Genomic DNA, 25,094 nt, shown 5'->3' with positions numbered 1-25,094 from the left:
CACATGGAAAATGGCGAAACAGAGGCTGTTTCCCTTCTTCGCAATCTGAGAGGTCCTGATAGGAAGTCGGAATTAAAACACGAGCACTCACTTGGCATTACAGAGCACCCACCAACGCATGTTCTGCACCTTGATTTCTTAATATTATTTAAGAGTGTAAGACGAAATCAAAGTTGTATCCATTCACTGAAAAATCCTGTGATGGGAAACCGAAATGACTCATATTGTACAGAATCTGGACTCTCTTGCCTGTTTGATTCATTTTCAAAGACAAGTTAGACAAATAGCTTTTTTCCTCCTTGTAACTTTCTGCCAACTATAATTCTCTACCTCTTTTAAATTTAGCCATTTCCAACATTCAAAAGTGCTGTAATCCAAAGCCCTTACCCAGTATAAACTATGCTGAGTTTTTATCTCTGAGGCTTAAAACTTAATACTGAGCTACTCCTAAGTAGGAGGAAGCAGAGAAGAAGAAAAATACAATAAAATGTTAGTTTATGCTTGATTGAAAGAAAGTTTGTGCAAACACACACTCTTCTTGTTCCTCTTCTTTTCACTCTGCTGTCAGCACTGTTTGCTCCTTCTGTATCCTTCTTTGGAAATGGCTTTTCTCATACACAGCCAGACCAATTCTAGCATTGATCAGAGATGTTCCCAGCTTCACCTTTCATGTAATTAGGAAGAGACCATGTATATATGCAAAAAGGGAAAGGTGGACCCATCTCATTTAGTCATTCAATGACTAATTTCCCTGAGCGCCAGTGACATTCCAGGTACTGTCCTGATAGTGGGCAGACCCAATCCCCACCCTCAATGGCTCTCGAGTCCAGTAGGGAGGAAAAGACACGAAAAAATGAACCTCATGCAGTAAGTAATACTGTGATTAGGGGCAGCCAAGAAGGAAACAGTGAAACCCATAGCAGTAGGACTACCCAGACTTGACAACAACCCTAAAGAGATTTCCTAAATCATCGACAGGACTGTGGCAGCGAAAGCCTCACGAAGAAGTCCAGAGGAAGAGAGGGTTTGCCGTGGAGGGCTACAGGAAAGGAAATCAATGTCATGTATCCCTCAGTCTTCCTATTTGATCTTCCCAAGAATGGCTGTCTCCAACCTTGGGGTGATAATCAGTATGTGAACACATACAGTTTCAACCTCATCAGGTCTAATTAATGGCTGTGTACTTGAACTTACAGAAGATCTGAAAGTTATCCCATGGCTATCTCCTTTCATGGACAGGATAGGTCCATCCAGCTTCTGGCTTTAGGTGGAAGCGTCTACTGTGGCTTGATCCACCAGTGACACTAAAGGTGAGGACACAGAAAGTGAACTGAAGCCCGCCCCCACCCCATCAGCATCACACCTGCGGGAGGCCCGCATGTTGAGGCAGGAGCGAGGGATGAATGTCAGACAGATAGGGGCCACATCCTGCGATAGGAAGGTACTCAGTCCTTCTCAAAAGCAGAAAGCTTTGGTGAGAGCTGCCAGAAAAATGAAGTGTTCTCTCCCGATGTTTCTAATTAGCAGTGAGATGAGCAGCATGCACAAGAATAAAGAAAAAGACAAGTTTATGATGATAACTTTGTCTCCATCAGACAGTATGTTTTTGGAAGTGACAGATCCTTAAATCAATTCTGCTTCTCCCAGCTTATTAGCACTGACTCCTCACTGCATTAGCATAAGTCTATCAAAAGGCAAGAAAGAACATCTCATTACTTTTGAAGACATAATGAGTTTAATGCGTTACTGTGAATCAGAAGAGTTTCATGGGCTGGCCTATGGGGTCAAATTTGTAATGTGGATGTTAGTTCAAGGTCTATAAGATCTGGGGAAGTACACCTCTCTGAGTGTCCACAATGACGCCCTGCCTTCATGGGACTGCACAGGGGTGGGAGTGGGAAGAAAAGGCTAGAGCAGTGACTCAGACACACGGGATCGCTTGGGTCGTGCTTTGCTACAGGGATGATGACAGGCTGCCCATACACTCAAAGATGCTCTAACAACCGTGTGTGGCCAAGTTTGGAGGTGACCCCCGCAGTTCGTTCTTTTCCTCTTCCAATCCCCCTTATTCAATGAATACTCATGGAGGCATGAGTACCTCTTAGGGGCTAGGCACTGCCAAGGGCTGGTAACGTACAGATAAGACATGACTGCATGGCATTCAGGGACACTTCTTGTTGGGACTGAGTTAATTTATACAATTTAATTCCAGTTAACCAACAAGGATACATCAGAGTTCTATGCACTGTGTGCCCAGACTTTTCTAAATCCTGGAAGGGAGGTGGAAAAAGAAGCAAGGCCTGGGAGCTGGGGGGGGGGGTCAGCCCCACAGGAGCACCCTCTACTTTGTCTCTACATTTTGGCTTCTCCCCACCTGTGTAAGCCCTTCCTGCCTTCAGGAAAAGCAATGCCCCAGGGGGAAAGAACCCCAGGGGTAAAGGAAAGAACCCACACTGGCAGAAGCAGAAAGCAAATGCACACTCATAGGGACATGCATGGTATGGAGGTGGCCGGGGGAAGAAATGCCCGTATTTGAACAGAGAGTTGACACTGGGAGGGGAATAGGCCATACAGGACAATGGAGCCTAAGCACCAGCTTTGTCGGCGGGCACTCCTCAGCCATCACCGTTCTCTGTGGGCTGCAACGTAGCGATAGCAGAGCTTTGAGAAAAGTCCTCAGGCAGCAGAGGACAGAAGCACTGAAGGGAGGACGAGGGGGCAGGAAGGCTAGGCTGGTCATGAGGGCACGCTGTGGTTCAGAGCCTGGCCCAGAGGAGGGGAGAAGAAGGGGGCAGACAAGCAGGATCACACAGAGTTCAGTGACGGGTTACATGAACAGCAATATAGGAAAGGGAAATTTAAGGACTAACGATTTAAAGGCCTCAACACTAAAGAACTTGTGGGGGAAAGATGGAGGCTTTAAAATAAGTGGGGAAAATTGGGAGTCACGGTGTGCCAGACTAGGCAGGTGCCTGAGCAAGGGTCTGATCATGCATTTATTGACCTAGAGGTGAATTCCAGGGGGATGGTCAAGTCTCAAAACCGAGGGAGACACGGGGCCAGCGATGTAGACACTTGTCCTCGAGGAAGATTATGTTTCCAAGGGAAAATAAAGTAGCCAAGGGTAAGTGAAAGGAAGATGGGAAGCCACAGGAGAGGAAGGGGTGCGTGGGAAGTCTCCCCCAGCTGCATGAGTGCTACGTTGAGGGGAGAAAGATACAAGCAGAAATATGGTCAACCATCAGACACTGAAGAGAAGAGACACATGAGGCCTGAGCAAGGATCATCCTTCTCTCTCTCTCTCCAGGCCTCCATGGGCGAGGGGCAGAGGGAGGCCGTGTTACTGTTAGGCTTGTATTCACTCCACAGGAGAGAGATAGTCCCTGCCCTGCTGATGTTCGGCTTGATGTGGGACTTGCTTTAGCTAACAGAACATCAGTGGACCAGAGGTGAGCAGGGTTTTCAAAGTGTCTGTTTTTCTTGGTCCTTTGCAATCCTGATTTCTGCTGTGAGGAGAGTCTTGTCTGGTCACCACTGGTCACAGAAAGATGAGACACAGGAACCCAAGGCCACCAGGGAGCCTAAGCAGAACCATTCCAGCTGATCTGCAGCCCCGAAGCAAGAAATACATGTCTGTGGTTACAAGTCTCTGAAATCTTGAGGTGTTCATGACCCTACTGGAGGAAAACCTGACTCATACAGCATGAGCTGGGCGTCTGACACCATGAAACGTGCTCTTTTAAGGATGGCACCCCTCCAGGGCCTCCTTAACCACTGTGCTCAAATCATAAAAGGACAAATGGGATGAAAAACAATACCTATTTTAGCCGGTTCCGAGAGGAACTTGGTGGCTATACTGGGGTCATTTTCCCAAAGCAAGATAAGTCAAGAGTTACATATTAAATGTCTTAAATATCGATTGTTAGATGAAGCTGCACAGAATCAATCAGAAAGAAAAGGCCAGGGAATTTCACTGGGGCAAAGGGCAGGGTATACAAAGTCAGGGATATTGAAATTTGATTAGTTCAAAGAATTTTTACGAAATTGGTCATGGCAACAGCCCGCCAACAGCTGACATGACACTGAGGGAGAAGAGCTGAAGGTCTGGATTGGTCAAGAGATTTGCCGCCCCTTCCCCCCAACCAAGCCCTTCTTCTAGCAGGGATGCTATCCCAAGCTTTGGGACCAGGAACCAAGGATCGGAGACAAGAGCTAAAGAAATGTGAGAAATGTTGTTTAATAGTGCCCCTGCCAGGTTTTCATGGCATCTACCAAACAAACTAGTGCTCTGGGGCCTGGGAACAGAAATGTCAGCGAAACCCAGGGAAAGTCAAGCCGTTCATAGTTCCAGGCACCACACGGGCCGAACAACAGGCATAGAACAATTTATCCCACATCACTGCTGTCTGCTTTTTGTCTTTAGGCGGATTCTACCATTCACCAGATTAGCCCTCCCATGTATAAGGGGAAACCCAGCAATTTCAAGAATTCTGATTTTTAAAAAGCTCATGAGACCTACAAAAGGGGATTCAATTTAGCTACTTCAGAGGTCAGACAAGAAGACCAACTCCACTTATCCTTCTTGCTAAGCCGCTGATACCCTAAGAAGCTTACTGAATGCAACTTTCTGAATTTATTCTGTACTCATCCTTTTGGAAGGAATCTAAATCTGGGAATCAGGGCATAAGACCAGAGTCTCCAGTGCGTTCCATTCATTTCTGCAGCTGTGTCTCTTCAGTGATGTAATCCCCAATCTGGCATCATCTTCTCAAACATGGATAGCCGAGCCTGAGTGAATCACCTCATAGATAAAGCCTGCCTTTTGGACCCAGCCATGTCCCAAGAAGACAGGGCATGAGACCCAGACAGGCAAACCCACCCCATCAGAAAGGGGGCTCACCTTCAGATCTTGCACAAACGAGGTGAACCCCAGGAGGCTGCACTGAGTGGTTATGACACAGAGGACAATTCTACAGCAGAGGACAGATGGACCTCCTCTGGCGCCCACCATTCATTATCTGGAGGCCACCGGCCCTTCCTTCCTCTACACCCTTGCCTGGGGAGGAATTCCTCTGCTCACTTGACTTTTCTCCCTTCACTCTCTGGGGTCCAGCTTAAATGTCACTTCTGTGGAGGCCTCTTGAACCAACTGCCTTAACTCCAAGGAGGCAGAGCAAGGAGGTGCAGCCTTCTTTGTTTAGACCTTTATCATAACATTTTGCACGTGGTAGATTAATAATTTATACATTTGTTGCATGTTTCACACTGTGAGCTACTGCAAGGCCAAGAATTCCAGCTATTATTCATGCATGTATCTCCAGGCTCAGAACTAGCTCTGGCACAGACTGACTACATCGCATAAAATATGTTCAAAATGGTAAACTACCCTAATTTAGAATGAAATGGGAAACTCTTCATTTTAAGAAACAAAATAAATGCTCCCAAATTATTATATCTACTTTTATTTCACATAATTCTGAAAATGATTTGGGATAAGAAAAAAAATATTTGATTTTTAAAATAAAAACTTACTAGTTTGGATTGATGGGGGGATCAGTCTTGATTAGCACAAAGCTACAATTAGAAAATATTATAAAGATAATTTTAAACTTTCAAATACTAACTGTAACTTAAAATAAGCCTGTAACTTAAAATAAACTGTAACTTAAAATAAACAATATGGGGGCACCTGGGTGGCTCAGTGGGTTAAAGCCTCTGCCTTTGGCTCAGGTCATGATCCCAGGGTCCTGGGATCCAGCCCCACATTGGGCTCTCTGCTCTGCAGGGAGCCTGATTCCTCCTTCTCTCTCTCTCTGTCTGCCTCTCTGCTTACTTGTGATCTCTGTCAAATGAATAAATAAAATCTTTAAAAAAAATAAACAATATGACAAAGACAGTGCTTGGGTACTTGCTTAAAAGAACAGATACAAATAAAGCAATTTATCAACTGTCCATTTATTTACATGGATTAAATATGTACTAGGCAATCCTGCTTTTGTAATTTGTTTAAGAAATTCTGCTTTTTTTTCTTTTTTGGGGGTGGGGGGAATCTCTCTGGGATTGGATTAATCATAATCTTCCATTCCTGACACACTTTCATCATTGATCCATGCATGGCCTGCTTTCATTGATTTACTTAGTAATTTTTTAATAATTTAATGAGCGCTCACAAAACCACTACCCAAAACAAAAGCCAGAGAATAACACATCTTATCGTTTGTTACCTCCCATGGAGCCCATCCTTTGCTTCCCCATCCCGAGGAAAGTCCCATCCCAAATCCCATAGCCATCGTCCCCTGCCTGTCCTTTCTATACAAATTTTATTGCATCTAGCTATATTTCTAAAAGCATATTTTTATTTTAGTTGTTTTAAATCTATTAAAAGGATTCATGCCATAGATAATATTTGAGAATTTGCTTTTATTCACTGATTATATTTTTAAGATTTGGCCACATCTTTGGGTTTCCAGTGGCTCGTCTGTGGCTTAAGATTCCATTTTGGGTCTATTACTCATCCACTCTCTTACAATGTCATGTGGGCTTCCAGCATTTTGCTATTGTTTACAGTGCAATTCTGAAAATCCTCGCTCATGTACAAGAGCCTCTCTTGGACAGTATGCTTGCATAGATCTGGGTCAAACGCTAAATAAATATTCAGCTTTAGAAGGTAATATTAACCTGTCTTCTGATGTGGTTGTGCCCATTTACTCTCCCACCAGCCCATATGAGGCATCTCATGGACCCACATCTCCTCCAGCACTTGGCACTGTCAGATTTAACAGCTACCACTTGTGATCAGTCTAGAGCTAACAGAAAGGCATCAGTATTCACAAATTGGTACAACCTAGATTAATCCATGAAATAAGAAAATGCACTGGATTATAAAAATAACCTGCTGTAAAAAAAATTAGAAATATAGAAAAGCTTCGAGAGAAACGAAAAAAAAACAGCTGTAATTTATCAAGGTTTAATATTCACTACAATGAAGGAATATTTCCCCTATTATAAGGGCAGCCTATGCTTGCAACTTATCTAAAATCTCTTGGGAGCACTCCTTCCAGACCTACTAATATTCTCACTGGTCAGCTCAGTGTCACCAAAGTGTCACTGCACTGTCCTGGGTGCCCAGGAAACAGCAAGACTCTGGCTAAATACCAGAATTAAGAACTGAAGATGTGTTTTGAAATTCATAATGTCTCCCTTATGGGAGGTTCATGTTCTATACAGTGGTTTCAATCTATGCCTCTTTTGATCTGGGAGGAAGGAAGGGACTGGAAGTTCTTATTAAACACTTAATAAAAGCAGTTCTTTTATTCTAAATCCATTTTCAGAAACTCCTTTGTACCACTGCACTTCCTTTCAGCAGCAAGATACCATTAAGGAAAGCAAAAGCGGTCTGCATTATAACAAGGACACCACAGCCAGGCTGTGGGTAATTGAATGAAGGTGTTCCCCAAGGCACAGAGACTCAATTTCTAGGGGCACAGTGTATTTCGCATCCACTAGGAAAAGAGTCAGTAAATCGGCCCAGCATGAACAGAGAGTGTGCTCACAGCACATCTTCTGGTGACTGAAATTCAAATTTATGGACATCTCACTACGGGCTGTTATCTCACTACGGACTGTGTTATCTCACTACGGACTGTGTTAGTGGTGAACATTCAGAGAGGACATAGCACCTGCTTCCCATGGTATCGCCCCCTGCCTGGGAAAACACACAAGTCAGGTGATTATGAAATAAGAAAGAATGGAGTGAGAGCTATTATTAGGCACCTCAGAGGGGGAGCAAAATCCTCATTCGGACTTAGGGTCTCTGGGTGGTCCTCTTGAGATTTGAACAGGGCTCTCACAGGTGATTAGAATATCTGTAGGATGGGCACCTGGGTGGCTCAGGGGGTTAAAGCCTCTGCCTTCGGCTCAGGTCATGATCCCAGGATCCTGGGATCAAGACCCGCATCGGGCTCTCTGCTCAGCAGGGAGCCCGCTTCCTCCTCTCTCTCTGCCTGCCTCTCTGCCTACTTGTGATCTCTGTCTGTCAAATAAATAAATAAATAAAATCTTTAAAAAAAAATACATCTGTAGGAAAAGTAGGGCAATTCTGGACAGCAGGGAGAGGGACTTAATGCATTCAGAGAGTCAATCAGTTGCCCATTTAAACATTTATTCAGCATGGACTATGTTGCAGGACCGCCCCAGGCACTGGGTATGCAGAAGTGAATGAAACCAAGCTTCCGAAAGGCCTTTCTGAGGAGTTAGCAGGGAAGCAGGAGTTTGAAGGAGGAGATGGAACCCCCATACCAACGGCAGTGGGCAGAACTTCATAGAAGGAAGGGCACTCGCTAAACCCTAAGGTGGGACAGCCCTTGGAATGGCTCTGGTGGTGAAAGGAGGCTGGGGGACCACACAGGGATATGTCAAGCTGAAGGACCAGAGGTGTCATTCAATGGCCAGACAGAGGCGGGATCACCTGGGGTTACAGGCTGCCATAAGGAGTGTGAAATTTAAAAAACATTCAGAAGCTTTGAGGGGGGATGATTTGTGACAAGTCTGGGGTGCTTGGGGTTGGGGAGAACAAGGAAGCATAGTCCCAAATACATCTGTGAAAGGTCGCTCTGCGTGAAGGGGTCTGGAAGGCTACGAGAGGAGGTGGCAACAGTAGTTCAGGCTACAGACAATGAGGATCTGCACTGTGCCTGTGGTGGTGGAGACAGAGTGGGTGGATTCAAATATACTTTTGTTTTTTTAAAGATTTTATTTATTTATTTGACAGAGATCACAAGTAGGCAGAAAGGCAGGCAGAGAGAGAGGAGGAAGCAGGCCCCCCACTGAGCAGAAAACCAGACATGGGGCTCTATCCCAGGACCCTGGGATCATGACCTGAGCCGAAGGCAGAGGCTTTAACCCACTGAGCCACCCAGGCGCCCCTCAAAAGTACTTTTTATACCTTTTTTTTACTTGTGGTAAAAAACATACCTCCATACTGTTTTTCATATTGGCCACAGCATTTTACATTCCCACCAACAGAACACAAGGGTTCTGACTGTTCCACATCTTTGCCAACACTCATTATATCCTACTTTTTGATAGTGGCCATCTTCATGGGTGTGAGGGGATATCCATCCATACCACAGTGGTTTTGATTTGCATATTCCTGATGATCAGTGATGTTGAGCATCCTCTTAGGTGCTTGTTGACCGACTTGTCTATCTTCCCTCGAGATTATCTATTCTTTGCCCATTTTCAAATCAGATTGTTTTTGCTATTGCTGTTGTTGTTAAGTTGTAGTAGTTCTTTACATATTCTAAACAGTAGCCCCTTACCAAATCTATGGTTTGAAAATATTTTCTCCTATTCTATAAGTTGATTTTTTTACTCTGTTGACTATTTCCCTTGCCTTGCAGAAGTCTAAATGTCATATACTCCCACTTGTGTAATTTTGCTTTTGTTACTTGGGCTTCTGGTGTCATATTCAGGAAACTGTTGCCAAATCCAATGTCATGAAGCTTTTCCAAGGAGTTTTATATTTTCAGATCTTATGTTCTGGGTTTTTAATTCAAGTTAACTTTTATATATGATATAAGACAAGGGTCCAACTTCATTCTTTTGCATGTGGATATCCAGTTTTCCCAACAACATTTGTTGAAGAGACTATCCTTTCCCCCCAGTATGTAGCCTTGGCCCTCCTGTCAAAGATCATTTGACCCACATATCAGGCTTTATTTCTGGGCTACTTTATTCCATTAACCTGTGTGTCTCTGTCTTTATGCCCGTACCTCACTGTTTTGATGACTGTAGCATTATGATGTTTTGAAATCAGGAAGTGTGTGGCCTTTGGCTTTGTTTTGATTCTTCAAAATTGTTTCAGCTTTTTTGGGTCCTATGAGATTCCATATGAATTTAGGATTTTTTTTTCTATTTTTATAAAAAATACCATCAAAATTTTGACAGGGATTACAATGAATCTACAGATTGCTTTGAGTAGTAATGGACATTTTAACAATATTAGTTCTTCCAATCCATGAACATGGGATGTTTTTCCATTTATTGGTCTTCTCTAATTTCGTTGAGCAATATTTTACAGTTTTTAGTATACAAGTTTTTTGCATCCTGAGTTAAATTATTCCTAAGTATTTCATTCTTTTTGATGCTATTATAATTGGGTTTGTTTTCTTAATTTCCTTCTAACAATTACTCATTGTTAGTATATAGATATGCAACTGAATTTTGAGTATTGATTTTGTATCCTACAACTCTGCTAAATCTGTTTATTAGTTCCAACAGGGTTTTTGGTGTTATCTTTAGGGTTTTCTACATATAATGTCACCTGTGAACAGATCTAATTTTACTTTTTCTTTTGCAATTTGGAGAACTTTTATTTCTATTTCTTATTTAATTGCTGTGGTTAGGAGTTCCAGTACCATGAACAGAAGTGACAAGAGAAAGTACCCTTGCTTTTTTCCTTATCTTGGAGGGAAAACTTTCAGTTTTTACCAATGAGTATGATTTTAGTTGCAAGCTTTTCATAAAGGCCTTTATTATGTTGAGGTAATTTCCTTATTTTCTTAGCTTGTTGGGTTCTCTTTTTTTTTTTTTATCATGAAAGAGTGTTAAATTTTTCAAATGTCTTTTCTGCATCTGTTGATATCATCATGTCGTTTTTGTTCTTCATTCTGTTAATGTGGTGTATATTACAATGACTGATTGAGGAGGGAAATGGGGAAACTCAAGAGTTAGGATTTAGATATTTTAGACTAGAGATTCCTGGAAGATTCCCATGCAGAGATGTTTGCTGGAGAGCTGCACCTACAGACTTAGAGGTTAGAGATGCCTGAGAAAGCAGCACAGGGTATATTTAGAGAAAAGAGAAGTAGGCAAGGTAGCCAGAACATGGTGTTCACCAAGAGACAAGATGGAAAATAAACCCAGAATAACTTCCTAGAGCTAGATCATGGTGTCAAGCTCCAAAACTTGGATTTTATTTTCTGTAAACTGATTTCTGTAAAAGGTTCCTTTTTTCTCCCCCTTTAAATAACAGAGTTGTTTATCCATGGCTTTATTTCTCATATAAAAAGTAATATATGCTCATTGTGAAAAAAATGAAAATAAGGAATCACATAAAGAATAAAATGCCAGCTATCTATAATTCCACCATCCACCTATAATTACCACTAACACTATAGCCTATTTCCTCCTAAGGACTTTTTTCTTACTTTTCACACCCATATTTTGTATATATTACAAAACTGAAATTACACTATATATAATAATTCTATATTCTACTGTTTTCACTTAATATTTTGCCATAAACATTCAGCTATGTGACTAAAGAGTCTCTGTTACACATAATTTTAATTACAATGTGATGTCATATTGGATAGATATAAAATAATTTTACATTCAATTATTGTGGACATTTAGACTTTTAGAATTTTCTATAATGGGGCACCTGAGTGACTCAGTTGGTTAAGTGTCCAACTCTTGATCTCAGCTCAGGACTTGATCTCAGGGTCGTGAGTTCAAATGCCGCAACCAGCTCCATGCTGAGCCTGCAAACTGCTTAAGATTCTCACTCTCCCTCTCCCCTGTCCCACCCTCCCCCCACAAAAAAAATCAATCAATCAATTTTCTGTAATGGACCTATTATAAATATTCCTCTTTACTCCATTTCCAAAATGAGTATTTGGGAGTTAAAAAGGCCAAAGATTTAAAGATTTAAAGATTTTTGAATCCGCTGAAAAAGCTATTTTTAGAAAAACTAGACCAACTTATATCCCTACTATATAAGACTGCTCATTCACCACATCTTTACTATTATTAAGCATTATGGCTTTAAAAATATCTAAAAATTTTGTAGATGAAAAATAATTTATCTTTGACATTTTCATGAAACTGTGAGGCAGAAACCAGAGTCTCACAAAACTCTATTCTAGTAAATTCAAACCATGCCACTGAAGCGTTCAATTTTGAGTTTAAGCTCACAAAATAAGAATAAATTTCTAATAAGACTAGTCTAAAGCAGCAGAAAAGACCTCATTTCTGGCAGTCTCAACTGGACATCGAAGCTACCAAGGGCAGCCCGACAAAGTCACGCTAAGCATCAAGCTACCCAACATCCTAGAGACAGATCCCTAAGGACTCATCCTAACTTGTCAGCTTTCTGTAGAGAGCAGAAAGGAAAAGACTAATGTGGAAGATTAAGCAAGTTATAGTCTCTCTTCTCTCCCTACCATTGATGAAGAGTTGAACTATAACCCAAAAACCATTTTTTCAATTCAAAATTCACCTGGAAGCAAAATTACTCAACCTCTAGTTTCATACAAAAGAACTGCGGAGGCATAAGTGTTTGGAGTTATACACAGTGGGGGTGGGGGCAGGCACTGGGAAAACTCAAAGGGTAGTCCCCTTCCTTCTTCTTCTTTTTTTAAAAATATTTATTTATTTATTTATTTGAGAAGGAGAGAATGAGAGAGAGAGCATGCATGAGAAGGGGAAGGTCAGAGGGAGAAGCAGACTCCTGCCGAGCAGGAAGTCTGATGCAGGACTCGATCCTGGGACTCCAGGATCATGACCTGAGCTGAAGACAGTTACCAACCAACTGAGCCACTCAGGCGCCCCTTCCCTTCCTTCTTATGGTGAATCTTAATCTAGATCCATGAAAATTGGGATCAAGTAAAATCCCTATTTTCCTGCAGGCTGAGCCCTATCAGCGTTGGTATGGACGGAGAAGACCCAGGTGTGGTCACCAGTGTGCTGTAACAGAGGCGGCATGCAGAAACCCCTTCAGCACGTGCATAAGCTTCAAATGAGAGGCATTGCATACTTGTGTCCCTTCATGATCTCATCTCAGGGAAATCTAAAAATCACATATTAATGTGCTCTAAAAGGCTTTGCCTCCTGAGAGCCCATGTTCATTGGCCAAGCAGAGTTGTACAGATCACAATGCCAGGTTCTTATGCACATTCTCTACTTGCAAGTACACTTGTAGGAGAAATCAAATGATAATCAGAAGTCCTGAACAAGGGAAGGCAAGGGGACGACCTGAGAGGTCTTCTCCACCACGGTTACTGAAGGCCTCTGTGCAATTGCCTGAGGTGGCCTTCATCTCCTCTATTTCTCCTCATCCTTTGGAGCTCAGTTCAAATATCCCCTCCCCAAGGAAGCTTCCCCAGCTCCCCCAGATCGGTTTCCCACCCCCACTTACACCTTTTATCCACCCTGCATTTTCCTTTAAGCACTATGGCAATTTTAATTAAAAGGTTTCTTATACTCTGTTGTTTCTGATCTTTCAGATCCCTGGGAATAGAAGCCATGTCTGTCTTACTCACCAACCTTACTCCTGATCTCTAGTACATATAGTACACAGCAGGCGTTATAATATTTGTGGAAAGGAAGTGGGGAAGGATAAGAGAGCACAAAGGCTGCAGGTCTACTGTGGGAACAGCCTTCCAATGGGAGTTCGAGTCCCTTAACCAAGATCCTCTTTCCCTTTGACAGTGTCAGAAATGGGCACTGCCAAATCTGCCCTCCTCTCTTTCCCTCATTTTGTGTTTCTACTGCTGGCCAACCATCCTTTTAACACTAACTTTGTCATTGTTTTATTTTATTTTATTTTAATTTTTAAAAATATTTATTTATTTGACCGTAGACAGAGAAAGAAAAACAGAGAGAGAAAGAGGGGGGAGCAACAGAGGGAGAGGGAGAAGCAGGCTCCCTGCTGACCAGGGAGCCCAACACAGGCCTCAATCCCAGGACCCTGAGCCAAAGGCAGAGGCCCAATCAACAAGCCACCCAGGCGCCCCATTAACACTCACTTTGGTTGGATACGCAACAACTCTGGTCAGGTTACAATGGAATTGGACTGGCTGCAGTGCCATTCTGTGGCTGAAGCAGCTTTGTTCTCTCCTGGCCTAACCGAGTTTATGGTCATGTATAATTACATTTCAGAGAATAGCCATACTTCCAAGTTCTTGGGGCTACTGTAAGCCCCTGTAATCAGCACACCGCAACTCAAGGTTAAGGGAAGGGGTGCCCCAGGATATACTGCAGTCATAGAAGAAATAGGACAACGATGTGTGCATGTGGCTGAAGCCTGCTCATACTTCATACACACAGAAGCCAGAGATGACATTTTTACATGCTTCGGCTATTTTCACAAATATGATATTAATTTTGATAATTAAAAACAGAACAAGCAGTGGCCTGGGAGTCTGGGTGAGATCTCTATTGTTGTGATCCCAGCTCTGACACGAACTTGGCTGTCAGCAATCTTATTCCATGCTGGCTTCTGTTAAATAAAGGAGTTCGGCTAGAAGACCCAATAGCACCTTCCCCTCTTGACATTACATTATCCAAGTCATCTAAGAACTTTCTCCAACTTCATAAGCACCCAAAGACCAACCCAGCTGCTGGCACTGACCAACACACACACGGGAATCTGGGATAAGCCTTTCCAAAGAATTATGGTGATGTCTTGGGATTTCCATGACTGCAAATGAATCACTCAAGAGACCACAGATGTCCCTGAGACCTGACACCAGCTAACACAAGATTCTCTGACCTGCAAACCTTCTTGACACTTAGGATGGAGGCCTGAGATACCTGAAAATCTGACTGTCACCCAGGATGGCCCCCTCTTCTTTCCATTTTCCCCAGCAGCAGGATGCTTATGAAAATTATTTTCTGTATGTAAAATAGTCAATCATGATAAAATGTTTTCATAAGCATATATCTTTGACGACCTTTGCAAAAAGCATTTCCCTTCTCTATTCTCTCTATTCTCTGGGAGTTCAACTTCCTTCACCTCAGCCCCACAACGCAGAGATCCTGTCACTAGTGTTAAATTACTTTCTCAAACAGGTGTTCAGCTGTAGCACAAACAAACTCATTATTAATCGGTTTATAACCCAAAAATCACCTCAGTTTTAATTAGCTGGTATGTTAAATTCAAAGTCATGTGAAGGTTTAAACATCCTACAAACAAACCCTCCTTAGAAAACACGCATCTCCGAGGAGACCTTTCCCTATCTGAGAGGAAATTACCAAAAAGAATAAAGACAGCCACAAAGGGATCTGCCCTCCAGAGACACATAGTTGTCTCTCCTGTAGCAACTGTGAACAGACTTCGCTCGAAGTGTGAACTCCATCGATTTCTTCCATTTAGCTCAAACAGGATGTTTACAAAAGAAAGAGAGAAAAAACCCAACACCCCGAGGTCATGTCTGAAGATGGGACTGGGATCGGAGTACTACTTGCCTCGAGTAGTAAGACTCTACTCCCAGGGCCTCGCGCACACTGGCGATGTGCTGCTCGAGGACGGAGCTGGTGGCTGTTGGAAGAGCCGTGCTGCTGCCGGCCTGGAAGTCGCTGGAGTTTTCCGCCGCGTTATCACCCAGGTAGTGCTCGTGAAACTTCAGAATTCCTGAAACCAGACAGGCACAGCCAACATCATGCAAGGCCAGGGTTACGCGAGGGAGGGCTGGAGGCAGGGGGTAGCCCTCTTGGGCAAGCATGCCATCCAAACCGTGTGAAGAGATTCTGAAATCAAGGTCTTGAGAGGGCGTTCCAGAATTTGGTCAGTACCCATTTCTACAGCTTTTGTCATGAGGTTTGGTGCTTGAAACCAGGGAATTTAAGATAAGGCTTCTGCTCTTGACACTATATTCAGAAGCGTATGGGATGACAACTACTTCATATGTATTTGCAAACAGATGCTTCTCGGAAGCACCGACTAGGGAAAGTTTTCTTTCCCGAATGGTGCACGAGCATGCCAAGGTATATTCTCCCCAGAAACTGAAATTCTGAACAGAAATATAACTAGCCAAGTGGAAACTGTGTTACTCAAAGACCTTTTATTTCACAAAAGCTAGTCGAAATAAATGCATCATCATATAAAGGCCAGATAAAAATATTTTAAACCATTTTTAAATAAGACTAACTGGTCAACCATCATTAATGGATTAAAGGAGCAAAAAATTATGGCTGCATGAAACTGAAGCAATCCATAGTGGTTTTCTGGCAATAAATATAGGACATATTCTCAAATGGTAATGAGGTGTGTCAGCCCTGGAAAACGCTGCTCCTCTCTGATTGGATTAGAGCCCCAGTGAAAGCTTCAGAGTCTCATTAAGAGCAAAGAGGACGGGAAAGAGAAACAATGGGAGCCTCATTATACATGGCTCATTATTACAGGGATTTGGACATACCACCTGTCAAATCATGTCCCCAAAACATAACAATGACAGAGAGAAAGAGCTTGATACCTCCACCACCAGCCATGTCCTCCCAGGCATCAGTGCCCCTCTGGGGGGCGGGGCATATGCAGGGACTCATTCCACTGCAGCTGACACTCCCCAAGTCACCACGAACATCACAACTAAAACCTCAGCATAAAAAGGTCAGAGGTAGGAATGTTCTTTATGGAAATCCCATAAAAAACATGGAATCAAGGGGGAAAGATTATTAAAAAATTATGCCAAGGCACTGAAACTGCAGGCACGAGTGCTCAGAACCCAAGAGGCATCACAGAGTTGTCATCCAGCCAGCATCCTTTTTTTTTTTTTGTAAATCAAAGGGACAGAAACACAATCAAGAAAATCTTGTCAATTCTCCCTGGCAGTTGAACTTTCTGAAATTGGCTTACAGATATTCAAGAAGCCCATTCTTCAAGATTCCCAATTATAAGATCCGCTTCCCCAGTCAATAAACTCTAATTGGATCTGGTGTGTCTCCAACACGGTAAAGCCATCAGCATTTTATTATGCAAAAAATATGGCCCTAACAGCTAATTAGTGGTTCTGTATTTAGTGAAACAGTTACAGCCTGAACATTTAATGCCGATTTAATCAAAGAGGATTTTTACTTCGGAAACAGATTTACAACAGAACTGGTTAAAATGGGTTCTGCTAAACTTGGAAATTTCAAGCCTGAGACTTTGTTTATATATGGTGATAAGAGCTGCCGGGATCATTTCAGTCTAACTTCACCCTGACAAAGGGTCACAATTATTAAATCATATCTAGAAAGAACTCGTTAGGACTTCCAGTCATCGCTTTATTAGCTAATGAACAACAGCTGCCTAAAAATAGGGCTGCTGGTGAAATTAATCCTCCGCTCTTCGTGTTCCTTGATGAATGCTTCCACATTCACCAGTGAGGAGCAGCGATTTCTTGGGGGAATGAGAAAGCTGGGCTGTCTTATTAATTGAATGCCCTACCACAGAATATCGGCCGTGGCTGAGGTTTTGCTGAAAGCCGACATCAGCTCCTTAGTCTGATCTATGGTAATGTGCCTCTTCTACCTCTAGTCATTAGACTTTCTCAGTCTAGTGTCTTAATTGCTCAGTTCCCATAGAAAGAGATCTTACCTGCCCCAGGAGCAAGCAGCCAGCTATACAGGTAGCCTGCGGCCAGGGAATAGTAAAGTACTAGTCCCCTCTGGCCATTAACCATCTCTAAGATCTGATCAATAGTGACTGGGGAGTAGGGGTCGGAGTCCTGTTGTCCTGTTTGTCGTTCTACCAGAAGATCGGCAAATGCCCGTGTCCGTCCTCTTTCTGCCACAGCGAGGGCTTCATCATGATGGCCTAGGATACAAAAGCCACATGGTGAGGAGTCCCTGGGGGAGTGTGTTTATCCTCAAAGGGCCATCAGGTACAGAGATCCTGGGCGGAAACCTCACTGCACTCCTCTGTGGGGCACAGTCTCCGTTCACATCCAACCCCCTGCCTCAGATGATGGGTACAGCGCCACTCTTCTAAAACTCCACGTTTTCAGACCACCCCCCGCCCAAGCCATTAGGCTTTCCCCTGTCGACAGTCATACCCCAAGAGAGCCAACTTTGCTCAGAGGATGGTCCTCAGCTCTGCCTGCTCTCCAATCAACAACCTGAGTTGCTCCTTGGCGTCCTGGCGTCTGACCCCATTCAATTTAGCTATTTGGACCTAATGCTTTGCATGCTGTTTACCCTCTCACGTCCCTGCTCAACTTTGATTCTGACTTGGCCTTGGCACATAAACTTACAGGACCTGGTTCCTGACCATTTTTCTATTTCTCTTCGATGCAGCCCCTCTAGGCATCACACTGTCCAGCCCCACTAGCACATCCCCCCACATGATACCTCTGTGTCTTCACACCTGCCAGTCCCTCTGCTGAGTGTGTCCTATTCCCTCTCAACCTTGGCTCAAAAGGAGGGTCCTAACAGTTGCCCCCTCTATCTCAAAAGGGCTATTGTAAAGATTGACCAAGGTGCTGCATGTGAGATGCCTGAATGGGTTATTCAAAGTATCACATATATAACAGGTGATATTATTGTTAGGGCTGAGACCTCATTCCATTCTAGGCTCCCACACATTTGTTTCTCTTCTCTTCCGGTCCCCACGGGCAAAGGGTTTAAACCTCAGAAGTCTCTAGTTCTTTGAAATTGCTTTTCTCTTTCAAAGCTTTTCTTCAGTCTTTCAGTCCAATTCCTGATCCCTTTCCCTAAGAGACTAATCTGTTATCTAGTTTAAAAGCTAAATGCACACACATGAGGGCACCAACAATGTATAAGGCAACATACTTTCAAGTGAGGATTGTTCAGAGTGTTTAGAAGAAATATAATGCAGAGGATTTGCTTGCATCATAAATATAGAGAGGGAAGATGTGCCCAAACTAGGGCCCAAAGAGAGAACAGGCAGAGGCAGGAGACCAGATGCCGCACTCCGACAGCACTTCAAGGATGCCTAGCTTCCTGCAGTTCCAGTATCAGTAGAAAGGGGGATTTACATGTGTGTATGCAAATGTCTTTTTTACCCTATTAAGTTATTAACTGGAACAGCAGGGATGATTTCTGTGCACGTTGGAAAATCGGCCCCAAAGTGTTAGGCAGACTTAACACTGTGATTATAATAGATAATAAATTGTAATCTCAGGCAATGAGCATATTTAATAGATACATTTTTCAAGGGGAGGCCTGGGCATTCAGATACACACAGCAAAGGACAGGGTCTTACTGACAACGCCTCAACATCCAACTTCAAAGACATTGTTAGTTCTGGTAAATACCTCTTCCACCCATGGTCTGGGTTGGGGGAAATGGCCAGCAGAGCTGGACAGGCCTGAGAAGAGGCAGAAGACAGGGCAGCTAAAAGAGGATGATGGGCAGCAGAGGCCCCAGTGAGGGAAATGCATGCTGCCCCAGTACAAGCCAGCACACAGGCCTGGGAGAATGATCACTGACTAGGTCACGGCCGGGAGGGCAAACCCAGAGAGTAAAAACACTCACAGAACAGCAAACGAAAGACCTACGTGGCAGAGGAAACAGGGAAGAGGCCAGGCATCTTATCTTGTCAGGTACACCTACAGGTGTGAGTGGTGGGAGGGAAGCTGAGGGAGAGGAGCTCAAGCATCTCAGCCCCAGGACGCTTTCTCCAGCTCCTGGGTCTGTCTGCCAATATGCTTTGTATTCACAGCACCTGAGTTTCTTTTACCCTAAGCACCCGTCACACCGTACGGGACTCCCTGACGTCTGTCTTTCACCAGGCTGACTGCTTCTGGAGGCCAGGGACCGGGCCTTCTGGCCTTTCATTCCCAGGACTAGCACATGCACTTGGTAGGTGCTCTACAAATATTTGCTGACTAAACGGACACATGTTCAGTGACTGGCCTGACATCATAAGTCAGATTTTGCCCCAGCAGCCCTGGAATGACACAGACAGGCAGGCTCACTCCCAAGAAGTGGGAACCCCGGCCGCTCTCACCCAGGCTGACGAGCACCCGCTGCAAGGCCTGGTAGGACGAAGTCTGCAGGTCAAAGAGGGAGAGTTTGTAGTCCGTGCTCAGCTGCGCCTCATGTCGGATTGTCTCAAATAACGCTGATGCCCTATAGAGCTGCAAGTAGGGACAAAGAATGTCATTCATTCCCCAGAAACCACTATGGCCAGAGACAACTTCTGTACCCAACTTGGTGCCCCAATCTAGAAACACTTTTTTAAGAGGTATGAAAGGACGGATCTTCATTTCCAGGTAGGTTCCTGTTAGACTGGAAGAGGCATCATATCAGATCACACCCAGGAAATGATGGTTTATGTGCTCAATTAGACCCGGGGATCTAAAAGACAAAGCTTATGGACTTCTAGTCTGAAAGTTGCAAGAAAAAAAAAATCAGCTATGAATCCAATCAAGGGCTGATTTTGATTAAAACAAACAAAGCCTCTCCTTTTGCCCTCAAGCAACCATAATTTAGTACCCTCCGGCCTCACTCAGCCCCAGGGCCAGAGTGAGAGCAGGTACAGAGCAGACAGGCTGGAAACAAGGCTGGGATGGGGGGCGGGAGGAGGAGCAGGCAGCCATCCTTTCACGAGGAGGTCAGCTTTGGCAAGCAGTTCAGCCGAATCAAACACTGCCCTCCGCAACGGTGACCAGGAGTAGGTCTTTCCAGGACAAGCTCCCCACAGCCACACGTGCTCACAGGGACATCCACAGGACCAGATGCTCAACATTCCTACAGAGACACTGCCCTGCTGCTCCAAGTGGCTTCTCCATGAGACTTTTCTCTAATATTTATATGCAAGGAATAGTATCCAATTTTAAGTTCATGCAAATTAAAAAAAACCAAAACAACAGAATTCTAGGACAAAGAACTTAGACTTAGTTTCCTCAGCTCTACCACTAATTCATCCTGTGACCTGGGGCAAGATTTGGAGTCTCAGTTTCTTCTTTTCTATAAAGGGGATGGTTATCATTCTACCCTCAGAGGTATTTGAGGAATAAATTCAGTGAGTGACAGTACTTGAAAACTGCAAATCACTATAGTAATATACGTTTTAATTTTTTAAACAAGGAACTAAAGAATTCTTTAAACTGCCTTTAATAGTTTAAAAAGGAGAGAGAAACACCACCACATTCCAGGAGGCCATGGCACAATTTCAGTCACATCACCTCATCAGTTCCTGTGAGCACCTCCGATAGGAGCCTTGATTCACCTGCCCTTGTGCTCCTGGGCCTAGCACAATGCCTCAGCAGGAATTACTCACAGGCCTAAGCTTTGAGTGTGTGATTTTGGATGATGCCATCTCACAACTCCTTCAGCTTGACAGAGGAACCACAACTCTAGGATCTTTCCAGTCTCCAGAGCCAGCATGAGAGTGGGCTTCTCTTCAACTCTTTGTACATATGTAGAAACACGAACTCTGTGTGTGTGTGTGTGTGTGTGTACAAGTGCGTGTATGTGTATGGGTGTGTGTGTGTGTGAGAGAGAGAGAGAGAGAGATAGAGAGAAGGAAGTATCCACTGATGTGTCTAGAAACCTATAAAGACATTAAATCCAATAATTATGAATTCTTGAATTACTTCTCTCATAAAATGTATATAATTTATATTAAGGTTTAATGAGGAATGGTAACACGTAACACAAGAATGCTAAAGAAATCGTTGAGAAATCTCTCATACAAGTGAGTAGAAATCTTGACTAAGGCTCAGCACTTCTGGGCTAGAAAATCTATACACCAATCCAAGTGCAGAGGTTAGCACCTTGTAGCAAACGTCATCACTACTTGGACAGTAATCCCAAGGGCTTCCATGCTTCTGGCAACAAAATCCACTTGGAACAGGGGTTCTTCTACTCACCTGATGTTGGGCCTCCTCCAGGTTCCCGCTAGCCCAAAGGGACAGGCCAAGACCATGGCGAATTTTGGCTTCATCTTCTCTTCGGCCCAGTTGCTCGGCTAACCTTAAGCCTGAAATCAGATAGAGAAATGCTAAGGACACACGGAAGACAGACAATCCCCCCTGGCCAAGGAGTCCTGGAGGTTAATTCTGCACCAGGTGTATATAAAGAATATTAATAACAGAGCTAACTAAAATGCGGGACAAGAGTAGAATCAGTCAAGGCAGAGTAAACATTCTCTTCAAATTCTGTGTTAGTGGCAACCTTTCCAGAACAGTCCAAGATGCCCCAGCAAGAGCTCAGGTGATGGCTATCAGCAGGAAACAGATCTGCAGGGCAGGCAGAAACACTGAAACGTGAATGGAACCTAACCTGGCTGCCCTCCCAGCTGTGAAATCCCTAGCTTTGCAAATGAAAACTTCTGGCCTATAAATTTATCCAACCGAATTCTTTGGCAGGCAAAAGCTTTCCCTGACAGTTCAAGTCAAGCACAGAAGCCAAGCTAATACTCTTCTCTATCTCACGTACAGAGCATCCAATCAGTGTCGATGGGAGACACATCTGATGTTCTCCCCAAAAGCAGAACACTCACACCGTCTGACCCTGCCTTCTGTTACCGACACCACTGAGGCATTTCATGTCCAATCTGTTTTTCCTTTAAGGCTGACACTTTGATATGCCTCGGCAGGGTTACAGAACAAGTACATAATGAGTTGAAAGCCTTAAATGAGACTGTCCTCATTCTAGTGGCCTTCAGACAGACACCTGCAGTTTGGGTCACTTACCTACAGCAAGCTTCTGGCTTTTGGGACACCAAAAACCTCCAGAGCTTTGGGAAAGACAAACCTGAGGGCAACCATTTATTGTCCTGGCCACTCAGCAGTTCTCAGCATCACTCTGTCCTCCTGATCTGGCTCTCTGTACACAGGAGTTAGCTTGTGCAGAAGAGCACAGGAAGGTTCCCACACTACAGCTGCACGCACAAAGGAACGACTTCCTTTTTTAAAATCTGATTTAGAGTGGATGGGAGCCTGTCTCTGAGCATGCTGGGCCAGTGCAATTTCTGACTTCTGAAAAGGAACTGAGTCAGTTGAGAGGATAATAGAAGTGATATTCAGGTTTGCGCTCGTAAAATACTATGCATTTCACAAGGCACTTAACTCAGAAAACTTAGAAATACCATTTTAAGTTTAAAACGTGTCGCTGGATAACAAAAATAATACTTGCAAATTATTCACATGTTAAAAAAACACCTCATACAACAGGAACACAAATGGAAGAAGAACACAAATGGTTCTTGGATGAAAACCAGGAGAATGTTTTAACCTTCAACACACTAAGCATATTCATTCTTCAAGGCAGCTATCCCTGCTAAACGTTCTCCAGTGAAGAGCTAAGAGGCCGGGCAGACACAGTATCTGTCCCCCTCGTTCCTATCAGCCTCTATCTCTTAGGAATCTAACCCAGCACCCCAGCATCCCTGAAGCCTGGTTTCCCAGGAACTAGTTGTATGTAGCTCCAAGTAGGTCACTACATGGGCCCAGCCTCCTTTTCTTCACTTACAAAAAGAGAGAAAGCCGGATGAGACCAGTGGCTTTGATCAGGGTTGTCTGTACACATTACCTGGAGAGCTTCTACCAAAATCTCAGACCAGGCCCCACCTGTGAGGTTCAAGGGCCCTGGGGCGGGGTGATGCGGACTCACAGCCTCCTCTGAGAGCCAGGAGAGGGGCAGGCACCAAGGTGGTTTCTGGCTCCACTGTACCCTCAGTGCAAGAGGCTGCAGGCCTGACTCAGAAGCACTCAGAAAGGGCCTTCCAGGTGTCCGCACCTGTAATAGCTCATGAGAAGAGGCATCTAATCCCACCCAGGAGCCGCACCAGGCTTTCTGGTGGAGTACAGCCGCAGAACAGGCACCATGGAGATGCCATGATGAGAATTTAGATCTCTACGAGACTCAGAATTACAAGAAACAATAAAAGTGAAATTGAGAGTTTTCCATAAATGTAGAATTATGTTACAATGTCTCAGGCAAAGCAGCTGCTTTATGGAAACAATATTTCAGGAAGTACAAAAGAACACAGCCGAAAGGTTGTCATTTGCTGGGTCTGAATTTAATAGTTTTTCACAAATTCAACTGAAAATCGCCCCCAGTCTGTTGGAATTTTACCACAGTTAAGTTTCAGGAAACCCAAAGCCAACTCTCATATTTGATGCATGGAGGCAGAGCGCCCATGGAGTGGAAGCCAAAAAAGGTCTGGGAAGTGGCTCCCAGCCTCTGGGTAACCTCTCAGCCTGCAGGCCAGAGCAATCCCTGGTCTGTACAAAGGATGACAGCAAACCGTCAGCTTCTGGCCCAGTCTCCCCTTTGCTTCCTGCTTCCCTCCCTCCTGGCTTCCCAGCTGGGGCTCAGGAGTAATGGGGGATATATCACTGTTCCAACCCTGTGCTGTGCTTAGAAACAACAACACACAGGGTCTTGTGTGGTTCTTGGGGCTGGAAACTTGGGCTGGGGCCCACTCCACCATGAACTGACCACATGGTCAGGACCAAGCCACTGGACTCCCTGAACCTCGGGTCATTTGGCCACAAACGGGAGTAGAGATACACCTCTGAAGGTTACTGTGAGAATGAAATCCGGTTAAATAAACTAAACGTGCAAAGACCCTTGGAAGCTGGAAATGAGAGTTTTTGCTTGGAAATCAGCAACTACTTCCTTTTACTAGTGAGCCAAGAACATCCTATCTGCCATTCTTCCCTCCCAGGATGGGAGGGCGCCATGTGCCCCCATGAGGGGAAGTGCTTTCCGGGGTAGGAGTGTATGGGGTAGAGGATCAGCACACGGCTGTGGGACTTCTGCTTCCTGAGGAAGGAAGCTCTGAGGACTCAAGTGGCTGCATGGAACCTGACAGCAGGGGACAGGAGCCTAGGGGTGGGGGAGGAAGAGAAGGAGGAGGCAGCTGCAGTCACTTTCTGGGAGTGTCTAGAACAAGACTGCTATAGCTTCAGCTCAAGCACTATGGGCAAGCACCAGAAGGAAGCCTGGCCGACTGCTTGAGCCACCCTCAGACTGGATTAAACTTCAGCTGTGACCTCAAAATGGACTTCTTCACAGCTTTGTTACAGTTTAGATATTTTCAGGATGGAAAATGGGGCTTGGGACAGATGGGCATCTTCCTCTGATTCAGGCCCTTGAGTTTTATGTGACTATACCTTACTTGCTTCCTCTCGTGTGGGAATGTGTCGTCTGCTGTGAAGGTGAGGGCTCCAAGGAGCAAGGAGGGTACCCGCTGCCCGGACAGCCAGCTCCCAGGGTTACACAAGCCAGGAAACACATTCTGGACAAGGGAACGCCTTTGTGCTATTAATGCACACCTAGTAGGGGCACCAGAGTTTTGGAGTTGAACTCATGATGTGGCCTCTGAGCTCCTCACTCTGGGCAGGGGTGGCCAC

At 44.3% G+C, this 25,094-nt stretch overlaps 1 protein-coding gene across 2 annotated transcripts in view; it reads right to left on the bottom strand.

Moving 5' to 3' along the window:
- TTC28 (tetratricopeptide repeat domain 28) overlaps window positions 1-25,094 on the bottom strand; it is a 424,481-nt gene that overhangs the window by 86,801 nt on the left and 312,586 nt on the right. For both annotated transcript variants that reach the window (XM_044244012.1, XM_044244011.1), the window contains exons 8-11: window positions 21,603-21,712; window positions 19,736-19,865; window positions 17,363-17,581; window positions 15,253-15,418 (exon numbers count right to left, since the gene is read on the bottom strand). In XM_044244012.1, coding sequence (XP_044099947.1) covers window positions 15,253-15,418; window positions 17,363-17,581; window positions 19,736-19,865; window positions 21,603-21,712 — 625 coding nt within the window. The remainder of the gene's footprint in view (window positions 1-15,252; window positions 15,419-17,362; window positions 17,582-19,735; window positions 19,866-21,602; window positions 21,713-25,094) is intronic.

Source organism: Neovison vison, chromosome 3, assembly GCF_020171115.1.
Source record: "Neovison vison isolate M4711 chromosome 3, ASM_NN_V1, whole genome shotgun sequence".
Lineage (NCBI taxonomy): Eukaryota > Metazoa > Chordata > Mammalia > Carnivora > Mustelidae > Neogale > Neogale vison.
The sequence above is the reverse complement of the archived record's forward strand: the minus strand, read 5'-3'. Positions and strand labels throughout refer to the sequence as shown.